Raw genomic sequence first — 26,069 nt, 5'->3', positions numbered from 1 at the left:
GGGAGCCCCCAGAGGTGAGAGATGCCCCAGAGACCCTCCCCCAGGGATGTGAGACACACTTCAGGGACCCCAGGAGAGGTCCCATATACCCTCCCCCTACCAAGAGACATGCTCTGAAGTAGGGGGTTGGGGACCAACTAGGTCCCCTCTAGGAAGACACTGACTGGGTCAGGCTGGGTTTGAGGGGGTCTCCTCTGGCCAAATGTCGCCTATTTGTACATAAAACTGTACGCGACACAAGGCATTGGGGAAGGGTTTCACAGACCTAGGACCAATGGGGGTGATCCCCAGTGCTGTCACCCATCCCCTGCCCACCTTTGGTTTCACCTCTCGAGTGCCCAGGTGGTGAAAGACTCAGCACCCTGACCCCAACCAGGGGGCCAGGACTCTGCCTTGGCCTGTGGGAAGGGCTCCCCCTCTGTGCTTCTCAGCCCTCCCAGCCATCTGGGCTACCCCCTTCCTTCTGGCTTTTCCATTGTGCAAAATGCTCCTCTGCCCTTCCACTCAGTGCTCAGGGGTCTCCAAGACCAGGGCAAGGTGCCCAGGCCACCAGGGGCTTCCAGGGGAGTCCATTGACTCCAGGAATGCCTCCTGTCTGGACCACCCTCTCCACCAAGCAAATGGGCCTCATACAATCTTCTTGCCAGAATCCTGACCTCCAGGACCCAGGACAGCCCTTGAGGCTACTGCCCCACCAGCTGGGCACCTCATGTTACCAACTCCACCGCTATTGCACCTGCCCTGTTTGTGCAGGGGAAGGGGGCTGTCTCTTTAATAAGCCCCCAGCCCACTTCTGGGCCTCCCCCAGGGAAAGGAGCCTTTGGCCAACCCCCAGACCTGGTTGCTGCCACCCCAGCCCACTCTACCCTCTTCCCTCAATAGAAGGGCTGTGTATGCTGAGGCCACCAGCCTAACAATGCTCTCCTTCCCAGCACTGTTACCCCAAGCCAAGTTAGGGGCAAGGAGCAGAGAATAGGGTGATTCTTCAGGCCCCTGGCTTTTCTAAGGTGGAGATGGGGTCTCTGGGGTTACAGGAGTCAAGACCCCAGCAGCACAGCTCCCAAAGGCACCAGACGACCCAGCAGCCTGTAACCACCCCCTCCCACCCTTGGGCTGCCCCCCAAGCTTAGACTAAGTCAAGCAAAGGCCATACCCTGAGTCTCCAGCCTCCCAGCCTGGGCCCCTGGGGAGCTGGAGAGGTATGGGCCAAGGCAGTGGGGGTTTCTGGAAGGGAGAGGGACTGAGGCTTTGAGATGGCCACAGTGGGAGATGGGGGCTCTGCAGGATGCCCCTCACACCCTGGCCCCCTGAGGTGCAGAAAGGAATCCCACCTCATCATGGCTGACTGGGCTTCTCTGCCCCCCAATCTCCCCACCCCCTCCCCCATGGGACCCCTGACCCTGGCAAAGGGAAGCCCAACTGGAAGAAGGGGGCCTGGAGCCCAGGGTGCCCTGAGGCAGCCCTTCCCACCCCCTGAGATCAAGGCAATGGTGGTTTTACAGGCTGACGGGTCAGTCATGGCAGGGGCTGGGGGTTGGGGGGCAGGGAGGGGGCAGGGTGCAGGTTCCCCCTGCTGGGGGCAGCGACCAGCCACCCCTTGAGCAAACCTTCCTGCTCCCAACTCACCCAACCAGGCCAGAGGCACAGTCATCCCACCCCTGTCCAGCTGCCCCCCACAGCCTCAGGGCCCCTCTGTGATGCTCATCTGGATGTGGGGGGGCCAGCCTGAGCAGGGATCCCCCCCCCAGGGCACAGCGCAACAGTTCCAAAAAAATAGAGATTTGTATTTTTAAAAAAAATTAAATAAAAGCCCAGCTCTGCTGATAGGCGAATGTTACCCCCATTCCCACCCCCACCCACCCACTGTTTCCCTGGCCTGCACCCCCATCCCACTACGGCCCCAGGGGTATTTACAACATGGAACAGTAGAGGCCTGGGGTGGGGGGCACTGCGGCAGGGAGGAGGGGGCACAGGGCAGCCCCCCCCTCCGAGGGGTCCCCCAAGACAACACAACATCAACAAGAAAAGTTGCAAATCAGGCAGAAATGGGGACATCATTCCAAGGTCCTTATATACAGACACTGCATGACCAGTAGGGAAGGGGGGTGCCCAGATGGGATCAGGCATGGGCATGTGGCAGGCAGGTGGGCCAGCCCAGGAGCAGTATAGGAAGACAAGGCCTCCGCCCCACTCCCACCCCCATCCCCACCCCACCTTTGGTAACAAAAGCCCTTCAGGGAGCCCCTGGGGGTCAAGAGTTTCCTCTGGGAGTTCCCAGGGAGAGGGGCTCCCCAGTTCAGCCCTGAAGCAGGGCCGGAATGGGGACATCCTGTCTCCACCCTAGTCGGCCATGCGAGAAACAATGAGTTAAAAGTGTGTTGCCCACCCTTGACTCCACCATCTGCCCGAAGTGAGGGGGTGCTCCCTGGAAGTTGAGAGAAGGGAGCCTAGACATTGTAGAGGAGCCCTCTTGGGCACCAGCTGGGGGGAGCCCCATAAAGGGGAAGAAGGGCTCCCAGGGGCTGGGGGATGAAGTGAGGAGAAAGGACCTGGACCCTGCATGGGGGAAGGGCCTGCGTGTCATGAGGCCAGTACTCACCCCCACGTAGGGCCCTGGCCAGGAAGTCCACGCTGGAGGGGTCAGGAGCAGGGCCCTGGAATGGGCCCATCTGGGAGCTGGCCGGTGGCTGGGGGAGGGGCATGGCCACAGGCCAGAAGGGGGCTCACAGGTAGATCTCGCGCTTGGCTGTCTGGGCAGATGCCGGTGTGGCTGCAGGTGGGAAGTCCGAGGTCTGGGTCAGGGGGATTTCCTCCAAGGTGGCCGAGTCCTTGCAGGAATCATGGCTACTGTGGGAGAAGGCACTGTAGGAGGGCAGGAGGCGCACGGGGGCCGTTTTGGTGTTCCGGTCTTCCGGGGGGCTGGGGCTGCCGGCGCCCACAGGCTCCTGCCCTCCTCGGTCCTGGTAAGGCACGAAGGTGGAGAGTTTGAGGGCGCTGCTCTTGGTCCGGCGGCTGGGAGACGACTGGCCAGGCATCCAGCACGTGTCGGAGTGGCCAAACTCGCTGCACTCCTGGGTACATGTGCCTGTCATGGCAACATCAGGCAAAGGGCGCAGGTCTGCAGGAGACAGTGGGGAGGACAGTCTTCAGGCAAAGAAACCTCACAAAGCTCCACTCCGTGGCTTCCCACAGGTGCCCACACCCTGCCTCAGAACAGGGTGTGCGCCCTCTTTGCCCACTGAGTTCACAGGTACACACACCTGCAAATAGACACACACCCTCCTACCATCCACCGCATGCTCTTCTCTCTCTCTTTCTCATACAATCTATCCTTAAATAGATGCGTTCCTCCATCCTCAGCCACCCCCCAGCTCTCCTATCAACACGCCCACCAAATCTGCCCTCAGACAGGTGCATAAACACAGAACCCATCTACACACCCCATCATCTATCTCCAGACCGGCTTAAACGAGCAAATCTACCCTTAGGAGTGTGAAACCCCCATCCTCATTTAAAGGCACAATATCTCTGTCTGTCTGTCTGTCTCTCTCTCACACACACACAAACACACACACACACACACACACACACACACACACACACACACACACCCCTATCCTCAGATAGGCATGGACACACAGATCTACACTGGGCATCTGAATCCTCAGACGAAGGTGGGCACATACCTTCTGAACCCCCTCAAACTCACCATGCTCCCAGCTGTCCTGGAACCCCACCCTTCCCCAGCATAGCAAGGCCCTTCTTTAAAGCCAGGGAGAGGGGATGAGCTTCTGTGTGGACAGTTCACATAGAAGCACACACCCAGGTACTCACAAGCACACTCATGCAACCCCTCCCCACCTCACTCCAGCCCCCTATGCCAACCACCACCCCTGGCCTAGCTCCGGCTCCCTGCCCAGAACACCCACGGGAACAGGAGTTGGCCGCCTGACATCAGTAGCCGGTGTGGTTGCTGGGCAGCGGGGGTCTCCATGGGAACGGCTGGGCCATGAGCACTTCCTGTCACAGTTGCCCCTGTCCCGCCCTTGCTCAGGGACGGTACCAGGCGGTGACCCTCCCTCAGGGACATGACTGAGCAGCACTGCCTGGGGCAGGGGCTCCCTTGGTACCACCCACCCTGGCTTGGCCTCCTGCCAGTGCAAGGTGAGGAGGGGACAGCTCTGTTGTTAACCCTCAAAGCACCAAGGCTCTTCAGCTCAGGGCAGAGTTGGGAGACCCAACTTGGCACAGAGCAGAGCATGGGCACTGGGTGGGCGGAGCTGGGTGCTGGGCCAAGTCCCACAGACCCCAGACCCCAGAGCAGCTCCCACATACCTGGCACTCCGCCTCAGGGCCTGCTCCGGCCAGCCGGCTCTGCGCGGGCACAAAAAGGACGAGATGGGCATGAGATAGAGCATGGAGGGGCATAGTGGGGTGGAGGGCCCTCTGAGACCTAGGGCCTGGGCTGTCAGACAAGTGCCCTGTTCCTGAGAGCTGGGGAGTGGAACTTTTCATCGTTTTTGGGGGGGTAGTTTGGACGGAGGGAGGGGGCAAGACCCAAAGACAGCGATAAGGTGGAGAGTCTTTCAGTCCTAAGGGGAAGCTTATTCAGTCTCCCCCTCCACAAGCTACCATGGATGCCTTCAGACACACACACATGCAATACGCACTACACAGACACACACATTTTGACAGCACACCCACCATCTATCCCCACACTGACCTCTGCTCTGGCCCAGACATCCCTTCTGCCATCACCCTTCAAACCCCTCCCAGACGAGCCTTTCCCCTCCCCACACCTCCCCGCTCCCTTTCGTCAGCTAAACCCTCTCCGGCTCCTCCTTTCAGGGGATCATCATACCCTTTTCTGAGCTCCTCATAGCATCCAGGGTCCCCTCCCCTTTCTCAAGGCCCTCTGACCCCATTAAAGGACCTCATTACCTCGAGGTTCCCCCAAGATTCCCTCACCACCACCTGAGCCCTCTGGCCACCATTCTCCTGGTCCCTGTTCCCAGGAAGTCAGTATAATGTGGTACTGAATGCAAGGTCTTAGGAGTCAGAGAAGCCTGGGTTTGAATCCCTCCCAGCTCTGTCACTTCCTGCGTATTACTTTGGGCAAGTGACTCAACCTCTCTGAGCTCACCGTTACTCCATTATAAAGAGAACAATAAAGTTCTCAGATCAGAGAGAAGTTGTGAAGATTAAATGGGTATATGGCAGAAAGCACTCAGCACCGCGATTACTGCTGAACACACAGCAGGAGCTCAATAAATGGAAGGTATGTTTAAACTCCGGTCACCATTCTCAGCTCCTGCCCACTCCCGGGGCGCCCTGACCGTGCTGATGCTCCTCACCGTTCTCAGGGTGCTCCATCTCTCCTATGCTGCCATCGGGCGTCGTGCGCTCGTAGTGGTCCTCGGGCAGGGCCAGGGGGCCGAGCCGGGGTCCTGAGGACGACTTGCTGGACGGCGTCTCAGACTCCTCCAGGCCACTGTCATAGTAACTGTGCTGGGACGGGTCCTGCAGCTCCTGGGCCTGACTGGTGGCGGAGAATGTGACGCGGCGGTGAGGTAACTGCGGGGACAAGGAGTGTCACTGCTGGCAGGTGGGCTGGCCCCAGGGGGCCCACCACCACCGCGAACCCCAGCCCCTGCCAGGCCTGCCCCAGAGCTTCCGGTCCCCCAGGCCTTAGCAGCACCCGCGAGGAGGCCCAGCCCCCCCAGCAACAGCAGAGCCCCCAAGAAAGCACAGATGCCAGTCGAGGACTTCCCCTTAATTCTAGGACAGCTCCCAGGATAGCCAAGGCCACACTGAAAGTCCCAACACAGCATAGGCCCCGGTGTTGTTAGAGCCCCCAGGCTACCACAGTAAGCCTAATCCAGTACAACCACTCACCGCCGCACAGCTTCCCAGTATTGCCACAGCCGTTAATTCTAGAACAGCCCACACCAGAATAGCACAATACCAGCCAACTCCCCTAATTCCAGCATAGCCTTCAAACACGAGCAAGCTTCCGATTTCTAGAACAGCTTCCTTAAAGCAGTATGAACTCTTTGTTCCAAAACAGCTCACCGATACCAGAACGGTTCCCTAATTTCCAAATAGCATCCCCGAACTTCAGCTCCTCACCTGTCTCATTGCTCTGTAACTTCCCATTGCCTCCATCCAAATGAGATCGCAAGGTCTTTCTGATCCTCTGTTCCTACCCCTGCTGTGTGTTGCTGCCGGCTGCCTCAGGACTCCCTCCTGCGTCCCCTCCCACTCAAGCCCCTTGTCCCCACTTCATCCCCCTCTACAGAGGCCTGGGAATGGAAAAAGGTGGGAGGGAAGAAGGAAGGGGAGCCTGATAACAAACCAGGGCCCCTTGGGGGTGGGGAAGCAGAACAATGGAAACTCCTCCATCCTCCAGATCAGGAAAACAGTATTAACTGTAGAGGGTAGGGCCCAGGAGGACCTGGGCATAGGGGGATGGGCCTGGCATCCATCAGGAATTAGGAAGGTGGGCCTCAAATGGATTCTCCTTCTAGGAAATAGGAAGGAGCTTCTGGGAGGGGTTGTGGCTTGGTGGAGCCAGGACTTAGAAGCTTGGACTGGGGGTGGGGATTGGGGCAGTGGAACCGTGACAGGCGGCTCCAGGCAGCCCTGTCTGCCTGCCACAGGTTAATGATCATCCCAGGAACCTGGCAACCTCAGCTTGGCACTTGGCACCACCAACCAGTCACCCAAACACCCACCTGGGACTGCCACTGATTTTCCTGCCAACCAGAAGTCAGGAGTTGTGGAGGGTGTAGACCCAGGGTCCCTGGAAGCTAGGGGTGGGAGTAGCTCAGGCCAGGGCTCTCCTGGGGCTGAGTCTCCAGGCTCCCTCCAATCCTCTAAGACTTCGCTGGTGCTTTGTCTTTATTCTAAAGCCCTCAATAGGAACTTATCAACAAGGCCAGAGGAAGGGGTCCTGAGTTTGCAGACCCACCCTCCTGATACCATAACAATCTCCATCCCATCCAAGGCAGTTGGGGTGGTGACGGGAGCTGTCAGGACAAGGAGCCCTGAAGCTTTTGGGAAGGCAGCCCAGAACTACCTTCCCATCTTGGCTCCCACCTCGTCTTCAGGAATAGGCAACCCTTCTTGGGATCCGTGTTGTTATCCAAAACACCGAATGGTCTGGGTGATGACAGACGAGGTCCCCAAAATGGACCTGGACATTTGGGGCTGGGATGTTGTAAAGGAGCATCGTCCACCTGGTGTTGAAGTGAACAGTCTCCAGGAGGGGGTCTGTGAGGCACAGGGACATCTGGTTGTCAGGTGCTTCTCCTTCCAGTTTTCTCCAAGATGACAGCCAGTAACTCTCCCTCCCCAAAGAACCTACTACATTTGGTAATCCAAAGCTTCAGACTTGCCTACTAGGCATGCCCCTTGGTCTCTTTTGCCTTGGATTTTTTTTTTTCTGTAAAATGAAGGGTTGGATCATACTCAACCCTAAACATTCCCTGTAATTCTTATCACTATCAAATCTTAAAAAGCCTAGATCCCAAATCTCTCTGACTCCAGTCCTGAAGTTCGAGACATTTGCTGGGTATTTCCTATTGGCCATCCCTACTGGTCCTTCAGATTCAACAAATCTGAAACCAAATTCTTCTTTTTCTTTCACCAGCTTATGCATGGGCAGCAACTTCATCACTGTCCCATCACCCAGACACAGAAGGAAAATGTTTACCTGGGAATCCTGGTAGGTGTCCTACTCATTCCCCCTCCCAACCCTATATCCAGTCATCCTGTGAGCCCTACAGGTTGTTTCTCTCTAAGTTTAGCCAAATCCATCCATTCATTGTCCCCACTGCCACCATTTTAGTCCAGACCTTAGAGTTTCAGTCTTGTACCTTCACCTTTACCCCCTTTATATCCACCATACGTTCCACTGGACTTTCTAAAACTCAGTTCATCCAAAACTCATGAGCTTTTTCAGGGGCTCCCATTTCCTGTTCAGGAACTTCTGGCATGGCATGTGTGTCACCTACAACCTACAGTTCTTCCCATCTCCTCTCTCAGCTCTCTTCTATAGCCTTCATGCCAACCAGAATATTCCGCTTCCTGCCCTCTCCCTGTCCCCAAGTTGGCCATGCTCACTGCTGCCTCAGGAGCTGGTTCCCTTGGTTGAACCTCCTGCCCAGCTCCTGCTCATCACTGAAGAGCTGGCTCAAGTTTGACATTTTCCTTCCAGGAGCCCACTCCCATGTCCTCTGCAGGTGTTATACTGCGTTCCTCAAAGAAAGGGAGGGGGCACTATGGTCAAATAAATTGGGAAAACCCAGAGTTATACAAAGTGTAACAGGCTCCCCCCAATTCTCACAGGATTGGCAGAGCCTTTAATAGGTTAATGTGATAGTGCATCTCTTACTCCCCAAGCTAACTTAATCACAGGACCCCTTCTGTATAGTATTATGGAAAAGAGCAGACTCTGGAAGTCAGATTTCCTGATGCTTTCCGTTTGAATTCTGACTCCATCGCTAACTAGTTTTCACTTCTGGAAAATGAGCATCATAATGACTTATGTCACAAAGACTTATGAGCACTGAATGAGCTAATTCACATAAAGTGCTGAGTAGGGTACATTGTACCTAGTATAAGGTAAAAAAAAAAAAAAAAAAATGGAAGCATCTAGTTGCAGAAGTTATAGTGGGACAACTTGGAAAAAGCTTTACTATGTCCCACTCGACATTTAAGATTCTCAGTTGCCTCATCTTTCGCCTTGCATGTGTCATACAAATACGACCATTTCCCTTCAGGGTCTAGTACTACGCTGACCACACAGTAGAAACTTGGCCTAGGTGTTTCAGTGGCAACCATGGTGTTGTGGTTTGGTTGTGTCTGAATGTTGGGAGATGTGCAATGTGGCTCCGTGGATGTGTCGGGTTGCAGCTGAGTAAGGGATAATCCCTCAGCTGTTGGGAAATAAAAAGAGATGAAGAAGCTAAAGGGAAAAGAGAAAGATGCACCTGGCAGCAGCAAGCATGGGAACAAAAGAGAAAGAATGGTTGGTCAGGAGTTGCTGGAGGTCCCCCTAGAGATGCTTATTTGTCCAGGTGAAATGACATGAAACTAGATTTCACTTGCCCATGCCCCACTCCTCCAAAGCCCCCAGGAGTTTTTACTTTGGGGGTATGCCCAGGGCATTGGGGAGTTTGTGGACAGAATCAGGGTAGAGAGCTGGCGCCTTGAACCTCCTGGGAGTGTCTCAAGGCTCTTCAGTCACCATGGAGATGCATTGCCTCTGGCCTCAGAGACTCTCCCAGGACCTGAGGCCCCTCACCCAGGCTTTAGCCCCTGTCCCCCTTGGGCACAGCCAGAGACAGGGCAGACCCAGGAGAGCAAGAAGTGAGAGATGGAGAGAGAGAGAGTGAGTGAGAGCCAGCAGCCCAGGGGTGGCCAGAGCAAGGAGCTGAAGGAAGGGAAGTGAGGAGGGGTAGGATTAGGATACCTCAGCCTCAGTCAGAAGGGAGCACCCTAAGAGTGGGGATACAGAGCAGGCCAAATCCAAAGAACCTCAGGATTCCCTCCCGTCTCCCTGGGCCCTCCCTCCCAGTAGCCCAGGCTGGCGATCATGGTGAGGACATGCAGGGCAGGGCCCAGTAATTGTTGGGAATTGAGTGCTGTTGGGATGAAACAGCTGGGAAAGGGACTTGGGGAGACCGTGCCCTGGGGGAAGGTGGCTGGTATAATCAAGGGCGGGCAGTACTCCTCGCTGTACTCCTCCCTCACCCAGTGCTCTGGCCTGAGCTCTGTCAGGGACTGCTCAATGTGAGCAGATTGGAAGGGTCAAGTCTCAGCCAATGGACAAAGGGCGGGACTTGGGTGCATTTCACTTGGGTGCAGCTGCCCTTTCTTGGCGCAGGACGTCATTCTAGGGAGAAGGCTTCACAAACATGGGATGAGGGGACATGCTGTCAGATGTGGGGGTAGATGGGATGACAGTAAATTAAGATAGGGTTGGGGCTGAACACAGGTCTAGGAAGTGGGAAGGGGCAAAGAGAAGGGATGGGGAAATTGGGTGGAAACCTAAGGACAAAGGGCTGTTTCCAGTCTCTCTCACTCCTTCTCTCAGTTCCCGGAAAATAAGAAACCAAAACTCCAAAAATAGAGAACTTTATTGTCAGAGGTAAGCGTTTGGGTCTGGGGAAGGGGAGCTGGGGCCCAGCCACAGGAGCCTGGGGTGGGGAGGAGGCTGACACAGCACACCTAGAGGCACAAATAGGGAGGCCCCCTTCCCTGACAGAGTCCCTATCAGTTACCCCCTAGGACCCCTGGTCTCCCTGTTTCCCTTCTAGAGAAGCACCAGTGGCGGGTCTCAGCTAGAGACCCAGGTTTGGAATAGACTTCTTCACTTCCCTCCCACATCTTCTGCCTTCAAACCCCTCTGCTCACCCACCCATCAGCCCCCACCAGCTAGACCAGGTGGGGTCTAGTGTCTCGGGATTTGACAATCACAGGCTTCTCCCAGTGGGGCGGGGGCAAGGAGGAGGATGCCACAGAGCACACCCTCCCTCAATTTTCACTAAGCCTAATGCTCTGAGCCTGGGTGAGGCAGCAGTGTCATCACCAAGGCCCCAGCATCCCCAGATCTTTGGTCCCACCTCCCACCACTGGCTCGGGTCGGCCCCTACGGGCTGGTGAGCACACAGGTCTGATACACCTGCTCTGTCACTCCCATACCTCAGTCCAGATGGCCCCATGATAGGGGTGGGGTAGGGGCCGGGGTGTGCTGAGCCGCAAGGGCTGGCCTACCTGCTTGCTGGGGTATTTGGGGGGGTTGGTGCGGTAGCTGTAGTCGGAGTACTGCTCAGAGCCTGTGGACGTGGTGTCACCTGTGCCCACGAATGTGTTTGCGGGTGGCAGGTCCTGCACCACCTGGTGCTTCTTGGAGGCCGAGGGTGACTGGGGCTGCAGCTGGATGGAAGGCAGTGGGGAGTTAGAGCGGTAGTGGCGGCCCAGGTCAGGGCTGCCGGGTGGATAGTTGAGGGGCAGGTGGATGCGGGGGCTGTCCCCAGGGGCGTCGCTCATCAGGTTGAACTTGAGCGATTTCTGCAGCCCAGCCTCGTCCTCATCTTCCACTGGCTTCACAGGCTTTGGGGACTTGCTCTTCTTGCCCTTGCTTTTGTTTCCCTTGGAGGCTTTGCTGCTGGGCTTGGGGGCATACAGGTCCTTGGTCTCCTTCTTACCGGCCTGGTAGCCACTCTTGGCTTCCCGCTGCCGGCAGTAGCGCACGAGCACTGCCAGGGCAATGAGCAAGGCCACAGCCACAACACCAGCCACCACACCAAAGAGGATGTTGCCACGCTGCTTGGAGCGCTCGTATTCCGGATCCCCAGCAATGTCGATGTCCAGTGGCGTGTCCAGGCTGTGGCCCAGCAGGGTCTCTAGCAGGGTGCGGTTGGCCAGGGTCTCGTTGACATAAAGGTGGACCAAGGCTGTGCCATAGCGTGGGGGCTTGCCACGGTCACTGACCTTTACCACTAGGCGGTGCAGCCCGTGGTGGCGCCGCTCAATCTCCTTCTCGAGGGTGATGGCACCTGAATGTGACCCGATCTGGAAGAGTCCGTAAGGGTTGCCACCAGCAATGCTATAGGTCAACTCAGCATTGACACCAGAGTCAATGTCCTCAGCTGTCACCTGGCTGACCGTCTCACCAAGACGGGTCTGGGGGGTCAACAGCCGGTGGGAGGTGTTGGAAGGGGCCGTGATAAAAGGCGCATTGTCATTCTCATCCAGCACGTTGATGGTGACACCAACATAAGCTGAGCGAGGTGGGACACCGCCATCCACCGCCTTCAGCTGGAATGTATAGGTGCTTTGCTGTTCCCGATCAAAGCTCAGGCTGGAGAGAATCGTGCCCGTGCCATTCTGAATAACAAAGTCACCATTGTCCTGCTCCACCGTGAGCTGTACCCGGGCATTCTCCCCCTTATCCCCATCAATGACGGTCACCATGCCCACTGGACTCAGTGCCGGCATGTTCTCCATCACTGAGAAGTTGTAGCCGCTCAGCATAAACTTGGGGTCATTGTCATTGCAGTCCAGCACGTTGACGAGGACGGTGGCTGTGCCCTGCAGGCTGGGGCTGCCCCGGTCGGCTGCCACCACCTTTAACTCATAACTGTCCCGCTGTTCCCGATCAAGGGATGTCTTCACCCGGATCTCTCCAGTCTCAGGTGAGATGGTGAAGAGGCCCTTGGCGGCTGGCTCAGGCTCCAGAGAGTAAACCAGCTCAGCATTAGAGCCCGAGTCAGCATCACTGGCAGTGACTTCGGTGACCACTTCACCTGGCTTGTTGTTTTCTGGGAAGGCAACCTCAGTGACGCTCTGGGTGAAGACAGGTGCATTGTCATTGACATCTACCACCTGTACCTTGAGGGAGTTGGTACTAGAGAGTGGGGGGTTGCCAGAGTCCACGGCCACAATCTCTATGGTGTAGTCTTTGACCTTCTCGTAGTCGAGTGGGGTGGTGGTCTGCAGGAAGTACTTCTTTTTGCTGTCACTTCCCGTCTCACTGGCCTGGCGTAGCTGGAAGGGCACATCACCTGCCACCACACAGGTGACAGCTGCATTCTCTCCCTCATCTCGGTCAGATACCTGTACCAGGGCTACAGCTGTCTCCTCTGCCACATCTTCTGAGATGTTCGCCATCCCGTCTTGATGGGTCACCAACCCTATGCCCCGGATCTCAATGGTGGGGGCATTGTCGTTCATGTCCTTCACAGTCACCACCACTTGGGCGCGGGCACTCTTGGGGTTGGTGCCTCGGTCCTTGGCGAGCACTGAGAAGCGCAGGGTACTTACATCTTCACGATCCACGGGGCCCTGCACAGTAATAAGTCCAGTGTTCCTGTCCAGTCGCAGAAGACGCCTCACCACTTCAGGCGCCTGGTGGAAGGTGTAGTCAATCTCCGCATTGGCACCTTGGTCCGAGTCATTGGCTTTCACCTTCAGGGCAGGGGAGAAGAGGAAAACAGGAATGAGTTAGTCTGGGGATAGCAAAGTCAGGGACACGTGTGCTGCCTTTCCAATGAGCACAGCAGATATAATTCATTGAACATGGCACCATTTCCAAAAGCAGCACCTATACTGCCCTTTTCCCAACCCTGACATTGTGGCAGGTATCACTGATCTATTTCCCGGAGGAGCACAGATGCAGCCTGCAAATCCTCAGCAGCGCTACAAGCAACCAGTAGAGATGGGATGGGGCATAATTCAACTCTGCTTACCATTCCTGTTCCAGTGTGCCCAAATATGGGGATGAGGATCCAGCTAGCAACTGGGGCAGCCCTTCCAGCCAGTTAAACTGGCCTTCAACCCTTCTGGAGAGCTGGAAAGGTGTGAGTAGTGGAAATGGCATGTATGCATGACATATGTGTATAACATGCACGCATGCACACACATGTGTTACAAGACTGGGGTTATTGTTGTGTGAGAAGGTACGTGTTTGTGCGCTTGTGTATTTGCACACGAGTAGAGCCCCACATGCCCCACCTGGAGGCCACAGGTGAGGGGATTTCTTTTGAAAGGAGCCAGGTGGGGATATGGGTCAGAATGAGCCTGCCAGGCCACTGCTCTCTCAAACCGGGGAAACCTGTTTCAGCAGCTTCTTCCCTCCTGCCTGGCCCTGGCTAGGCACCAACTTGAGGAATCTGGGCGGCCGAGCTGCGGCCAACAGGGAGGGGTTGGTGCAGGCCACAGAGCTTGCTGGCAGTGGGCTGGGATCCCAGCACCAAACAATGAACTGTCTGTCCCTTTGCAGTGGGCACGCCCTCCCACGCCAATGCCGACGCATACTCGGCCCAACTCTACAAATATGGGTGGTGATGGGGCAACAGGAACCCGGTGGGAATGGCTATGAGGTACCACTGGTCAGGGAGAAACAGAGGGTTCGAATTACGTCACAGCCAGACAGAACGTGATGTCAGTAGGATGTGGGTGCTGGGGATAAACAGACAGGTATAACTTGGCAGAGTCTCTGAGAAGCACAGTGGACGAGTCCTGGGTTCAAATCCCAGCTCCATCACTTTCCAACTAACTATGTGACCTTGGGCCAATTACTCAACCTCCTCAAGCCTCAGTCTACAAAATGTATAAAATGGGGATGATAATAGAACCTATCTCACGGGGTTGTGGTGAGAATTAAGTGAGATAATACTTCTAAAACTGCCTAACACTGCCTGGCACGTGGCAAGAGCTCCCTAAATAGCATCTATCCCTCTTTTTTGTTTTGTTTTGCTTTGTTTTAGAGAGAGAGAGAGCATGAACTGGGGAGAGGGACAGAAGAAGAGAAAGAGAAAAAGAGAGAGAGACAGAGAGAGAGAGAGAGAGAGAGAGAGAGAGAGAGAGAGGGAGAGAGAGATGTAAGCAGGCTCCATGCCCAATGCAAAGTCCAACGCAGGGCTCAACCCCATGACTCTGGGATTATGACCTGAGCCGAATTCAAGAGTCAAATGCTTAACCGACTGAGCCACCCACACACCCCAACATTCATCCCTCTTTTTGTCCATCCACCTGTCCATCTCAGAAAATTTGTGCTAACACAGTGCTAGACACCACATCTGGTGGGCCCTCAAACCACGGCTAGTCTCCTCTCCTTCTGGCTGGGAACCAGGACTCTTTCAACAGTGGAGACACCTGGGCAGGGCTTCCTAGCAACCTGGTATTTGCTAACCCCTGTGAGAGCCAACCTGTTTCTTCTCACCAACCGCCCTGTCCCCGGTCTATCTGTCCCCTACCTTTTCATTATGATTTCCACCTCTCCCTGTCTCCAGACTGGTCACCCTGCTTCTTATCTACCCGTCTTGCCATCTTACCTCCCTTTGTCTGGATGACTCTTCACTCCTGTCTCTGTTTCCCTCCCCGCCTTTTTGAGTTCTTCCTGCCTCTTTCCCATTGCTTGTCCTTTCTCATCCTCTCTTTTCTGCCCTTCCTCTAGCCCCATCTCTGCCCTGCTCTCTTGCTTCAGCCCACTGGAAGGGGATGTAAGCTGTTACATGCATAGGCTTTGAAGCCAGACTGCTGGATGGGGTCAGGGTGGGATGTGAACACATCAGCTGGGTGAGATCAGGTGAGTTTCCAAATCTCTATGGGCTCAGTTTCCCATCAGTGAAATGGGGATAATGCTTACCTTGTACTGTAAGGATTAAATGACATAATACACATAGTGTGTTCAGAACACTGCCTGGCACCCAGGCTGTTATTATTCACCATCTCTGATGGTCTGTCTCCCTATTCTTCCTCAGTCTCTCTTCTACACGTTCAAGTCCACCAGCCTCTTAAAAAAAAAGGACAGGACTGAACTCCTTCCCATGCCCTGCTTCAGTTTAAGGATACAGAATGAAGGGTTTCCCAGGATGGTAACGGTATACAGGGCAGGCTGTGCCCTCCTCAGCTCCCTCACTTCAAAGACAGACAGCTTCAGCCCAGGGGGAAGGAGAAAGGAGCTGGGGCTGGCAGGAGGCCAGGGCTGAGATGACAGCAGGAGATACGCCCACCTGTCTGCAGGGACGCTTTCTTTGCTCCCTCCCAGGCCCTGGCTCCACCAAGCTGCCCAAGCCCCTGGGGCAGTTCCCATGGAGAAGGGTGCTGAGAACTTCAGTAGAAGCAACCGACCCTCCATTGTACCAAGCATCCCATACTCAAGAGCACCCTGTACCAGGGAAGGAAGCTGGTGTACAGACAGACATCTGACTGCAGTTTTCTAGAACTGTGAGGACTCACTTGGCTAAAATAATCTCATTCGACTGTCAGGGAGAGGCAAAGTAAGGCTCTGTCCTCTAGTTTCAGGAGAATCTCATGTGGCTAAAGGGCCATTGGTTGGGAAGATATTCTCATCTCTGGAGAGACTGTTCTTGTTCCAACTTTGCTCACTCAGCTGAGGAGGAGAATATCATTTGACTTGGGAGGAGATTTCACTTCTCAGAGGTTTCTCCAACTTGAGTCGGCCTTGGGAATGAGTGGGGGGGGGGGCGGGGATTGCTGTTCATATGCTATCTGTGCTATGCTATGTCACTCTAAGTAGCTTGATAGAGGAAAACCATATCACCTTCTGGGGTAGGGTGGGGCTTATAGGAAGATCTCACTGGGACTGGGGAAAAAAGCTCTTACCACAGTACCCTGGCAGTTTCCCCTTAAGTAAAGGGAACATTCATCAGGCTGGGTTGGGCTCCCATTTCTAAAGGTGGGAACCCTAACAGTTAGATGGAGGGGCCTCTCACCTGGATGACTGAGTGGCCTATGGGGCTGTTCTCAGACAGCTCAGCCTCATAGGAGGGCCGCTCGAACTTGGGGGCGTTGTCATTGGTGTCAAGCACAGTGACTCGAAGCAGGGCACTGCTGGCACGTGGGGGGCTGCCACCATCCTGCACCTTGATGGTGAGGTCATAGGAATCCCAGCGCTCCCGGTCCAGGTTGCCCATCACGATGAGCTGTGGCTGCTTCCCCTCCTGGTCCTCTGCCACCTGAAGCCCAAATAGCTCCTGGGCCTCGGGCCCGGCCTGCAGCTCATAGGACGCCACACCGTTGGGGCCAGCATCACGGTCAGAAGCCACCGGGATGGGGAAGAGTGAGCCGATGTTGGTGTTCTCAGGGATGGGTAACGTGATGACTGGCGAGGCGAAGTTGGGCGTGTTGTCATTGATGTCCTGTACCTCTATCTGGCCCTCTAACAGCCGGGGACTGCCATTCTGCACGAGGTCTGTAATAGACACCTCAAACTCCAGGATGCAGGGCTCACCGGGGAGCTGGTTCTGGCATTCACGGAGCCCCTCGCGGTCGATAGAGGTCTCCGTGGTGAAGATGTCTCCCGTCTTGCCATCCACCCGCAGGTACGGGGCGCCTACCTCTAGTTTGTACAGGTGGCCCATATCTGGAAAACCGTAGTCAGCTGCGAGGCTCCCAATGAGGGTGTTGGGTGGCTGTTCCTCCAGCACCTTGTACACCACCCGAGTGGCATGGCCTGGGGATGCGGCCAGCAGAAGCAGCAGTGTCAGTAACAAGGGAGGCAGCAGCAACTGTTGCCGCCCAGGGCCTGGGCTAGGCCTCAGGGGCCCCATCCTGGCAGGCTCTAGAATCAGGAGGGCTGCAAGGGGAAGAGGCAAAACAGGAGGTCAGCTGGGAGGAGGAACCCAAGCCAGCCCCTGACTCTCCCTCTGCCACCTATACACTAACCCATGAGGAGAGCTCAGCTCCAGCCCAGAATCCTGATTCCAAAACCCGGAACCCTGAGTTTCACCCACAGCTGGGTGTAGCAGCAGTGTCTGCCCCAGCTGGAGGAGCAGGTAAGGGGCCTGGAACAAGTCTAGAGCAGCTCCCGCCCATGGAACGCCCTGACCCTCCTGACACTCCCTCCTCCCTGCTCTCTATTCTGTGCTTTGCCCAACACCTCCTTCTCACCAGCATCCTGCCTTAGTCACCCATGGTAATTACCCTGATACTGAGATACAGAGAGACAGCAAGTGGAAGGGGAAGGCCTTAAGCAACCCCCCACATACATGGTAGGAAAGAGACACAGGCACCCCTTACATTCCCCGGACCCCACAAGGAGGGCCACTCAGGATGGCTGGAGAGAGTGGGAAGGACCTCTCATTTCTCTCCCTTCTGAAATGCCAGTCAATATATGTGTATGAGGTGTGACATGTCAAATGCCTTTTTTTTTTTTTTAATGTTTATTTACTTACTGAGAGAGAGAGAGAGAGAGAGAGAGCGCGCACAAGCAGGGTAGGGGCAGAGGGGGAGACACGGAATCCGAAGCAGGCTCCACACTGTCAGCAAAGCCCCACTCCAGGCTCGATCCCACAAACCGTGAGATCATGACCTGAGCCAGAGTCGGACACTCAACTGACTGAGCCACCGAGGCACCCTCAAATGACTCATTTCTGACAATAATCACCTACAGTGCCCAATGCTTTCACCCACATGGGGGGACCAGCTGAAACTAGGCACCTATCAAGGCTTGGAGATAGCTGGAGCTGAAGAGAAGGAGTTAGCCACCCACCTCCCCTCAGACACACGCTGCGCTGGCCAGTTCCCAGGACTCCAGCTCCTCCCTCCCTCCCCTACTTCCACTGCGGGCAGACTAGACACTGACAGGTGTGTGGAAGAACAGTGTAGAGGTTAACACTGGGGTCAGGACTGTGGTCAGGGCTGACTGGCCCTGGAAGTGGCATCGGGAGCTGCCCTGGCCTGTCTTTAGCAACTGCGAGCCCAGCAGGTCTAACTGGGACAGAACTGCCAACCACACCACCAGCCTCTCCCTGACCACTCCCCTCCAGGCCCTATGTAGAGTCTCTCAGTAAACATCTGGCTCCTATTTGACCCCTCTCCTCACAGACATCTGGCTCCTATTTCATACCTTGCCCCTCCCCCCCTTAACTGGTCCAGTCGCATCTCAGACATGCTTCTCCATGCCAGCCCCCAGGTCCTTCCAATTGGAGCCCCTGTGTGTCACAGCCAACCACAAGCGGCACTCCCATCACCCCAATAACTCACTTCTGCCCATCTCTTCCAGCTTTGAGGCTATGCATTTGCAGACCCCAGCCAGACCTACTACTGTCCCAGTCTTGACCCCTTCTTCCTCTAGGAGGCCATGGCCATGGCCAGCCCCTCTATTAATAAATCCAAAGTCAAGCATTTCCTGCAGAGGGCTCAGGATCACTCTCCTTTTCCCACCTCCCCATTTGCACCTGAAGTACCTGCCTCCCACCTGGAAATCCTACCCAGCCTTGTCTTAGATGGCACCTATCCACCAAAGGCAGACTCTGGTCCCCCAAGAAGCCTTCCCAGGCCTCTCCAGCCCATGGTGACCTCTCCTTTCTCCAACTCACAGCCATTATTGTCTGCTCCAATCCTGTGGCAATGAATCACTGAGCTCTCTGGGACACCGCCCTCCTGCCTGTGTTGTTCAACCCCAGTACTGTGCACCTATTCCTGCGTTCTCTGGCTCTCCAGGCAAACGCCAAACTTCCTGAAGGTAGGGCCAGGCTCCCTACATTCATCTCCCTGCCCCAACCCACGCACCTTCACAATGATGGGCACCATGCATTCAACAAATGTTTATTGTGACTTACAACATGCCAGGCTCTGTCCCAGGCACTGGGACACAACAGCATACAAGATAGACTCAGTCTGCTACCGTGGAGCTCACAACAGTTCTACCTCAATGACTATTTGTCAATCTTGTTTGGTTGTAATCATTTGGCATATGTAAGGCTGCGGGATGGAGAAGACATCAGACAGTCTGAGGTGAACCCTAACTGCCCATTTCCTGGCTGCTGAGCAGGAGGAAATGATTTAGAGCTTCAGTTTCCTTATCTGTAAAATGGGAATAATACTACCTATTGTCTAGGGAGTTTGAAATTTTGTGGGCTAAATGCCTAGCACACAGTAAATAGTCAACAAATGCTCCCTCAAAGCACCTACAATTGTAGTTATGTGACTGTTTGGGAAGTAATTTGTCAAATGTCTTTCCTACAAGACTGAACATACAGCAGGAGAGGCTCTGCTTTGTTTGCTCCTACATCCTCAGGACGCTGCTCTGGACCCAGGACACAGCAGGCACTCAGAAAGAGGTCTAGAGTGACTATTTTAGCTCCCAGGCTTAGCTTATCCTGGCACTTTCTGGGTGGTTACTGCTTATTTCCTTACCCAATTCCCTTACTCCATTGAGAACCTACCGGGGTCAAATTTAATCCCTCTCTGTTTAGGTCCACAGTAGACTCTTAGCAAATGTTCACTGAACGCAGATTCCCTACACAAGTCAAACACTTGACTTCCTTCACATAGCCTTCCCGAACCACACCAGCTCCCACCGTCACTCCTTGACAGTAAGGTGCTCAGAGTGTGTGAGGCTGCTATCAGATTAGTGTGTGTGCTTGTTCTGAGTTGCAATCTTAATCTCTGTAAAGGAAGGAGGAATGTATCTAGTGCCCCATGTGGAACCATCCTCCCATCACTTCCCCTCTACCTGCATGGACCTAGCACAAGGCTCATCTTACTTTCAAGCTCCAACCCAATCACACCTCCAATGGACTCTCACCAAAGAACCTCATTCCCTGCTGGGTACCTGAGCCTCTGTCCCACCATGGGGGTGGGAGGGGAACAGCACACACACACACACACACACACACACACACACACACACACGATGGAATCCTCTTGCACACCAATTCTATGCATAAATCTTGGGAGGGTGGGGTTATATGGGAATTACCCTAAACCTGACACAGAGGAGAAATAAGGCAGTGACTACTTGCCTCCACTCACTCTCTTCAGAACAGGGATTCTTAACCTTTTTAGATCATAGCCCCCTTTATGAATTTTATGAAACCATGGTGCATATTTTTCCAAGAAAAAAATGAATGCTCACACATTTTGGCTATAAATTCAGAGGTCTGTGGTCTGACAGAGTCAGGGTGATTTTGATTTGTAGCGGCTCCAATAGCTACAGGCTAAGCCCTTCCTTCCCCCTCTCAGGGTCACAATACACAGTTCTAACCCCTCAGGCCTCCCAGGCAGCACACACAGTAACCACCCCCTACCCCGCCACACACACACACATTTTTTTCTCTCTCACTCATTCACACTGTCACCCTTAGGAGATCCCTTACCTCCATCCAGCAGAAGAGTCAGGAAAGGACTGTGGTGTACAACTTCTGAGTTGGAAAGAGAACCACAGAGGAATATCCAAGGCCAGGAAGGTATAGGGAAGGTGTTTTTAGGAAGTAGGAATTTAGGGGAACATAGGTTTGGGGGTGTGGCTACACACAGTGAGGGCCAGAGTTGAAGAAGCTTTAAGGCCCATGAAGTGCCTGGAAAGTTGCTTTAAAATGATGCCCCCACCCCAGGAATTCTGATTCTAGGGGGAGGGACCTAGAGAACACCCAACCCCAGACAGCAGGATACAATATCAGGAAACACTAGGTCCCTGGAGTTAAGAAAGAAGTGCAAATTCTACAGTCGCCTTTACCATCATCATCACTGTCATCACTATCATTATCATCCCAGTTAACACTCCCTGAGATTTTACTCCATTTGCATACATTATCTCATCTAATCCTCCCCACCCTCTGAAACGGGTACTTTATTATTACCCAGCTCCCCATGGTACAGATGATAAAATTGAGGCTCAGAAAGAATAAGGAACTGTCTCAGGTCACAAAAGTAGTAAGTGAAGAGTCAGGACGTGGGAAATAAGAATGTCTCTTCACGGCCCAGAGTCGGGGGCCCCCCCCCCCCCAAGAAAATCAACAAAGATCACAGAGGCTAGAATGTGTTTGCTATGTAGCATCTCCTCCCTCCCTCCCTCTCCCCACTCCGGGCTACCAACTTGCCTGGAAAGGAAAGAAAGAGAGGGCTTGGGGTTCAAGGACTGAACCCCAAGCCTCCCAGGCCTCCCCCCTCCCCCGCCCCCGACCATAGGGCGCATGCCATTCTAGGGATGGAGGAGTCAGAGGAACCAGGACCAGCAGTGAGGCAGCCCTAACCCTGGCCCCCATCATCCCTGAACTTTGCTCAGGTGGTTGGTTATTGGGAGTCATTAGTCCCACGCGGCAGCTTTTGAAGTGATTAGCATCTTATCTGCCCTTGCCCAGGCACTGGCTGCCTTCCTGGCAAGGGTGTCCCCACCTCTGCCCAGTGACATAGGCACCCTGAGAAGCAGAGTTGCAGCATACACAGTGATTCATTCTTCTCAGGCCTGAGGAGTGCAATAAGGTATGAGGGGGCAGAGTCCAGGGAAGGCCAAGGAAAACGCCATCTGTGTCAACATCTGGGGAGGGAGGAGAATCGCAGTGAGAGTTCACCTGGAACCTTCAGTTTCAGTCCACCTCAGGGACCATGGTCCACTTTCTGATGAATGCTAAAACACTTAGAGGCAGCTGACTCTGACCCCCACCCTTCTTACCCCTGCACTGTTACACAACAGCCACTACCACCGGGGGCAAAAAAAAAAAAAAAAAACACCAACAACAAACAAACAAAAACCACAAAGGACAAAGCCAACCTCTGGGAGAGTAGGGTAAACAAGCAGGGCTGTGTGGGGTGGAGCTGTTCAGAGACTTCCCACAGTGAACAAGTGCACAGCCCTCAGCTCCTCTCCCTTCTCTTTCACAACCCTCTATTAGCCTCTGCAGGGCTTCCAGGCACCTGCATTCTTGAGTCAGATTGTCGGGCTCAAACCCTTGCTCCACCACTTACTTCCTAGCTATATGACCTTGGCCAGGTGACTTCACCTTTCTGAACCTACTTCCATATTGTGGAATGGAAATAATAAATTCTGCCCCTTGGAAGGTATCTGGGAGAATTAAATGAGATCTGTGGCACTGAGGTCTATTACGTTGTAAAGGACAGATATATATACATACATATAGCATTTTATTTCCAGCATCAGGCACACAGTAGGTGCTCACTGGTTCAGTAAATAAATGCACCCATCCCCTGCCAGTTGAGCAGACCTATGAAGACAAGGTTGGTGTGTATCTTACCACTGTATTGCATCCTCACCACCCACCATGGGCCCTGGTGGATAGCAGGTGCTCAATACATCGTTGAAAGAATCTCACTCTGCAGCACCAGCTATCCTTGCTCAAGGTAGGGGTAGCCCTCACCCCATATCAGAAGAGCCTTCTCCATCTCCTCCCCATCCCCCTCCCGACCCCCCACCCCCACCCCCACCCCTGCCCCCGCCCCCGCCCCCGCAGGCCTTCTCCTGGTGCTTCCACCCCTCTCCTCCCAGCAGTAAGCTCACTATTTCTATCTAGCCCAGATCCCCTGACCGAGTAGCCACAGCAGCATCAGCCCCTCTGCTAGGAAGATACCAGACCAGCAAGACACCCTCTTCCAGATGAAGTCACTTACTGAATTGGGTCGGAGGAGAGGGGAAACACGCTGCTAGAACTGCAACCAGATCTGCTCCTCTACTACACTACCCCTAGGCCATCCCTGGAGGCCCTTCTCATCCCTCTCCCCCATTCCACCCCACGCCCTGGGCTACTTGTAATTACAGATTTCAATCCTCCTAGACCTCTACGTCAAGAAACTAGCCCCCACCTCTAGGCTGTCACAAACACCTTCGGGGCGACCTCTTTCCTGGCAGCTACGGGAGGTTGGCCCAGAGCAGGTAATGGAAGGCCCCCAGCGTCTTCCGGCAAGGTGTCCTGGACTCCATCGCCGGGGCAGCCTCCTGTCTACACCTCCGTGGTCAGCGGGCGCTCCCCGCACACACCCAGAGCGTGGGCATCTCCTCCCAGAGGACGCAGTCGTGTGGTGTGGTGGGGAACGGCTGTTCCTCCACCATCCTCGGACTCAGGCGGCCCCACCCCCATCCCAGCGACGCAGGGCCTCCGGGAGCTCAAGGCGAGGTGGGGGAGGGGGGAGCGGTGAGAATGTGCCTCGGCTAGCGGGCCCCTTGCGCCCCCGGCCCCAGCGGCCGCCGCGGGGAATCCTTCCTCCTCCGCGTCTCGGCCCTCTGCCTAGGGTCCCCTGCAAGCGGGCGCCGGCGGGAGCCGAGCAGCGGGCGCCGGGAGGGGGCGGGGAGCGAGCCGGCGCCGGAATCACAAAGCGTGGCGAGCCAAGCCGGGTGGGGACATTCTCCAGAAAAGGACCCTCCCTCTCCAGGCTAGCAGAAAGGGGTCTTTGCCCCACACTCAATCCTCACAGACCTCAACGCCTCACCGAATACTTCCAGCTAGAAGAAACAGTCGTCAATCACTGCTGGGGAAACTGAGGCCAGAAGTCTGGCTCCCGAGGGTAGCTGAGTCCGTCTCGCCTACCAATTTTGTTCCAGCGCGTGCAGCGATCTCCCTTCGGGCCGCAGGGCCTGGCCCGCGCACACGACTCTGGCCTGTAGCCGGCACCCGGCGGAGGGGGCGTCCAGGTGTGAGAGGGACACAGGTGTGCGGGACCCAGGTGTGCTGGGGACCCAGGTGGCTCGCAGAACGCAGCTAAAAGGCCCGAGGAGGGTCGCAAATACCGCCGCAGGCTTGCACCCTCTGCAAAGGGACCTGGGGCCCTGAAGCCCAAGGGAGCCGGGGTGGCGCGGCCTGCCAGTCCAGCCTGTTCCGGGAATACCCGGCCAGGGCTGGCCGCGGAGTGGGGGTGGGGGAGACGCAGGCAGGGAAGCCGGTCCAGCCAGCCCCCAGGGTTCCCGCTGTGCTGATATTTACAATAACAATGTCGTGATTAAGATGAAGGGGCGCTGGGGGCTCGCCGGACCGCCCAGCGGCTTCCCAGGACGGAATCCGGCCTCGGAGGGAGAGGGACTGAGTGTGTATTTGTGTGTATGGGCTGCAGGTGTAATGTGACACTGTTGGTGTAAGGTGTGTGTGACACCCAGTGTTAAGATGTGTGAAGCAGTAGATTCAGTGTTTGTGTCCCTGAGGCGCCGCTGTAGGTTCTACTTTCTGTGTTAGGGTGTGTGCCGTCAAGGCGTGTGCTGAGACACTACGCTTGTGTGTTTATGTGGGTGCAGTTGAGGGGGGCAAGCGAGACCTGTGTTGTGTTATCTATGTTCTGGCCAAGGAGTGCGTAACATATTTTATGGTAGGGTGTGTTCCTTAAAGGAATATGTATGTGAGAGGCTAGGTTTTGAGTGTTCGTTTGGCGAACTGTGGCTGTGACACTCGTACATGAGGGCACGGGATTGTGTTTGTGTGTCCATGTCGCCGAATGTCACACCCGGTTATGTTCTGTCGCTCTGTTGTGGCCAAGGGTTGTGTGTCCGTGCTGCTGAGCGTGCAGACGCTGAAGCGGATTATGTGCTAGTGACGGTGCCCCAGTGGGCGCTGGTGTGCGGGAGGTATGTCTGTGTGCATATATGTACGGATGTATGTATGCGTGTACATATGTCCGTGGTCTGGCCCTCTGGTTGCCCGCGGGGAGCCTGAAGCACCTAAGTGATCCGAGCTGGTCGCCCAACAAGTGTGTGTGTGCGTTGTGTATTAGGGTCCTTGCTTGCTTGGTCCTCGGGGAGCCCCCCCCCCTCAAACGGGGGGCTGCGCGCTTCCCCCAACCACCTCGGTTCGGCGCGCTCCTAGAGTCGCCTTATTCCCCGCGGGTCCAAACGCGCAGGGGTGCGGGACGCCGAGGCAAAGGTCCGGTTCAGCACCCCCTCTCCTCGCTCCGCTCCTCGCCGCGGACTTTGGAGGCCAGGGTGCCCCGGCCGTAACCCCCAGCCCAAGCTCTCAGCCGCCCCCACCTCAGCCCCAGCGCGCTGAGCACAGCCTGGGCCCCCGTGGCCTCGCTCCGCTGAGCGCCCCTCCCTCAGCTCCCGCCGGCTATGGCCGCTCCTGGCCGGGAGCCGCCGCTGCCTCCACCGCCACCGGATCCTTACCCGCCTCGGGGCACCGCCGGCCGCCGGCCCTGCTGTCCATGAGCCGCCACCGGCCCCGGCCCGGGCTGCGGCTCGGCACGGCTCGGGCTGGCGCTGCGGTTCAGGTTCCGGCTCCGGCTGGCTCTGGGCACAGCAGCCCCGGCGGCTTCGTGTCCGCGCCGCGCTCCCGCTCCCCGAGTGTGTGAGGCGGCGGCGGCGGCGGCGGCGGCGGCGGCGGCGGAGCCAGCAGCGAGCGGAGCGCACAGCCCGGCCCGCCCCCTCCCTCCCCCTCCCTCCTGGCCCGCCCCCCCCCCCCCCCCCCCCCCCCCCCCCCCCCCCCCCCCCCCCCCCGGCCGGGAGGTGGAGCTCGGGACCGCTCTGGTCCCTCCGGGAGGGGACCCCGAGCACTGCTCCCCAAAGCCACGACTCCCCTTCGCTATCTCCCCACTACCCCGGGCCCGGATACACAGGCAGTACCCCTCCCTGGCTCTTCACCTTGCACTTATCCCACTAGAGCCCCCATCTGGGACCCCTCCTGAATTCCCTTCCTAACCTCACTCAAACACCTGTCCCCTACCCTGCCTCTTGGGAAGTTGGGGCAGGGGAAATGTCTCCCCCAGTGCCTTCTTCCCTGGAGGGCATCCGTTCCTCCAGATCCACCTTCTTCCCGACCAGACCCCCAGATCACCCCGCGTGGCCCTCCCTTCCCATTGCGCTCCGGGGAAGTCCACCC

At 55.9% G+C, this 26,069-nt stretch overlaps 1 protein-coding gene across 3 annotated transcripts; it reads right to left on the bottom strand.

Moving 5' to 3' along the window:
• Positions 1-1,872: 1,872 nt before the first annotated feature.
• PCDH1 (protocadherin 1) lies at positions 1,873-25,545 on the bottom strand. Of its 3 annotated transcripts, XM_040454312.1 has the most exons (6): positions 25,358-25,544; positions 16,248-17,110; positions 10,780-12,975; positions 5,355-5,574; positions 4,336-4,374; positions 3,007-3,118 (listed from the first exon to the last, which is right to left on the bottom strand). In XM_040454312.1, exons 1-5 carry the CDS (start codon positions 25,395-25,397, stop codon positions 4,349-4,351), a joined length of 3,345 nt encoding a protein of 1,114 aa, XP_040310246.1. In that variant the 5' UTR covers positions 25,398-25,544; the 3' UTR covers positions 3,007-3,118; positions 4,336-4,348. The 3 variants fall into 3 exon arrangements, with proteins under 3 accessions (XP_040310235.1, XP_040310246.1, XP_040310254.1); XM_040454301.1 differs by lacking the exon at positions 4,336-4,374 and having other exon boundaries at positions 1,873-3,118; positions 25,358-25,543; XM_040454320.1 differs by lacking the exons at positions 3,007-3,118; positions 4,336-4,374 and adding an exon at positions 7,099-7,272 and having other exon boundaries at positions 5,464-5,574; positions 25,358-25,545.
• Positions 25,546-26,069: the final 524 nt, after the last annotated feature.

The sequence above is a fragment of the Herpailurus yagouaroundi genome, unplaced genomic scaffold, assembly GCF_014898765.1.
Source record: "Herpailurus yagouaroundi ecotype Mexico unplaced genomic scaffold, PumYag 29, whole genome shotgun sequence".
Taxonomy (NCBI): Eukaryota; Metazoa; Chordata; class Mammalia; order Carnivora; family Felidae; genus Herpailurus; species Herpailurus yagouaroundi.
Note: the sequence above shows the minus strand (reverse complement) of the source record. Positions and strands in the feature narration are given on the sequence as shown.

Excerpts from the sequence above, each read along its gene's own strand:
- PCDH1 (XM_040454301.1), bottom strand. The coding sequence starts at position 25,397 with ATGGACAGCAGGGCCGGCGGCCGGCGGTGCCCCGAGGCGG. Across the intron at positions 17,111-25,357 it reads CCGGCGGTGCCCCGAGGCGG|CCCTCCTGATTCTAGAGCCT; the intron begins GTAAGGATCCGG and ends TTCCCCTTGCAG. Across the intron at positions 5,575-10,779 it reads CCAAATACCCCAGCAAGCAG|TTACCTCACCGCCGCGTCAC; the intron begins GTAGGCCAGCCC and ends TTGTCCCCGCAG.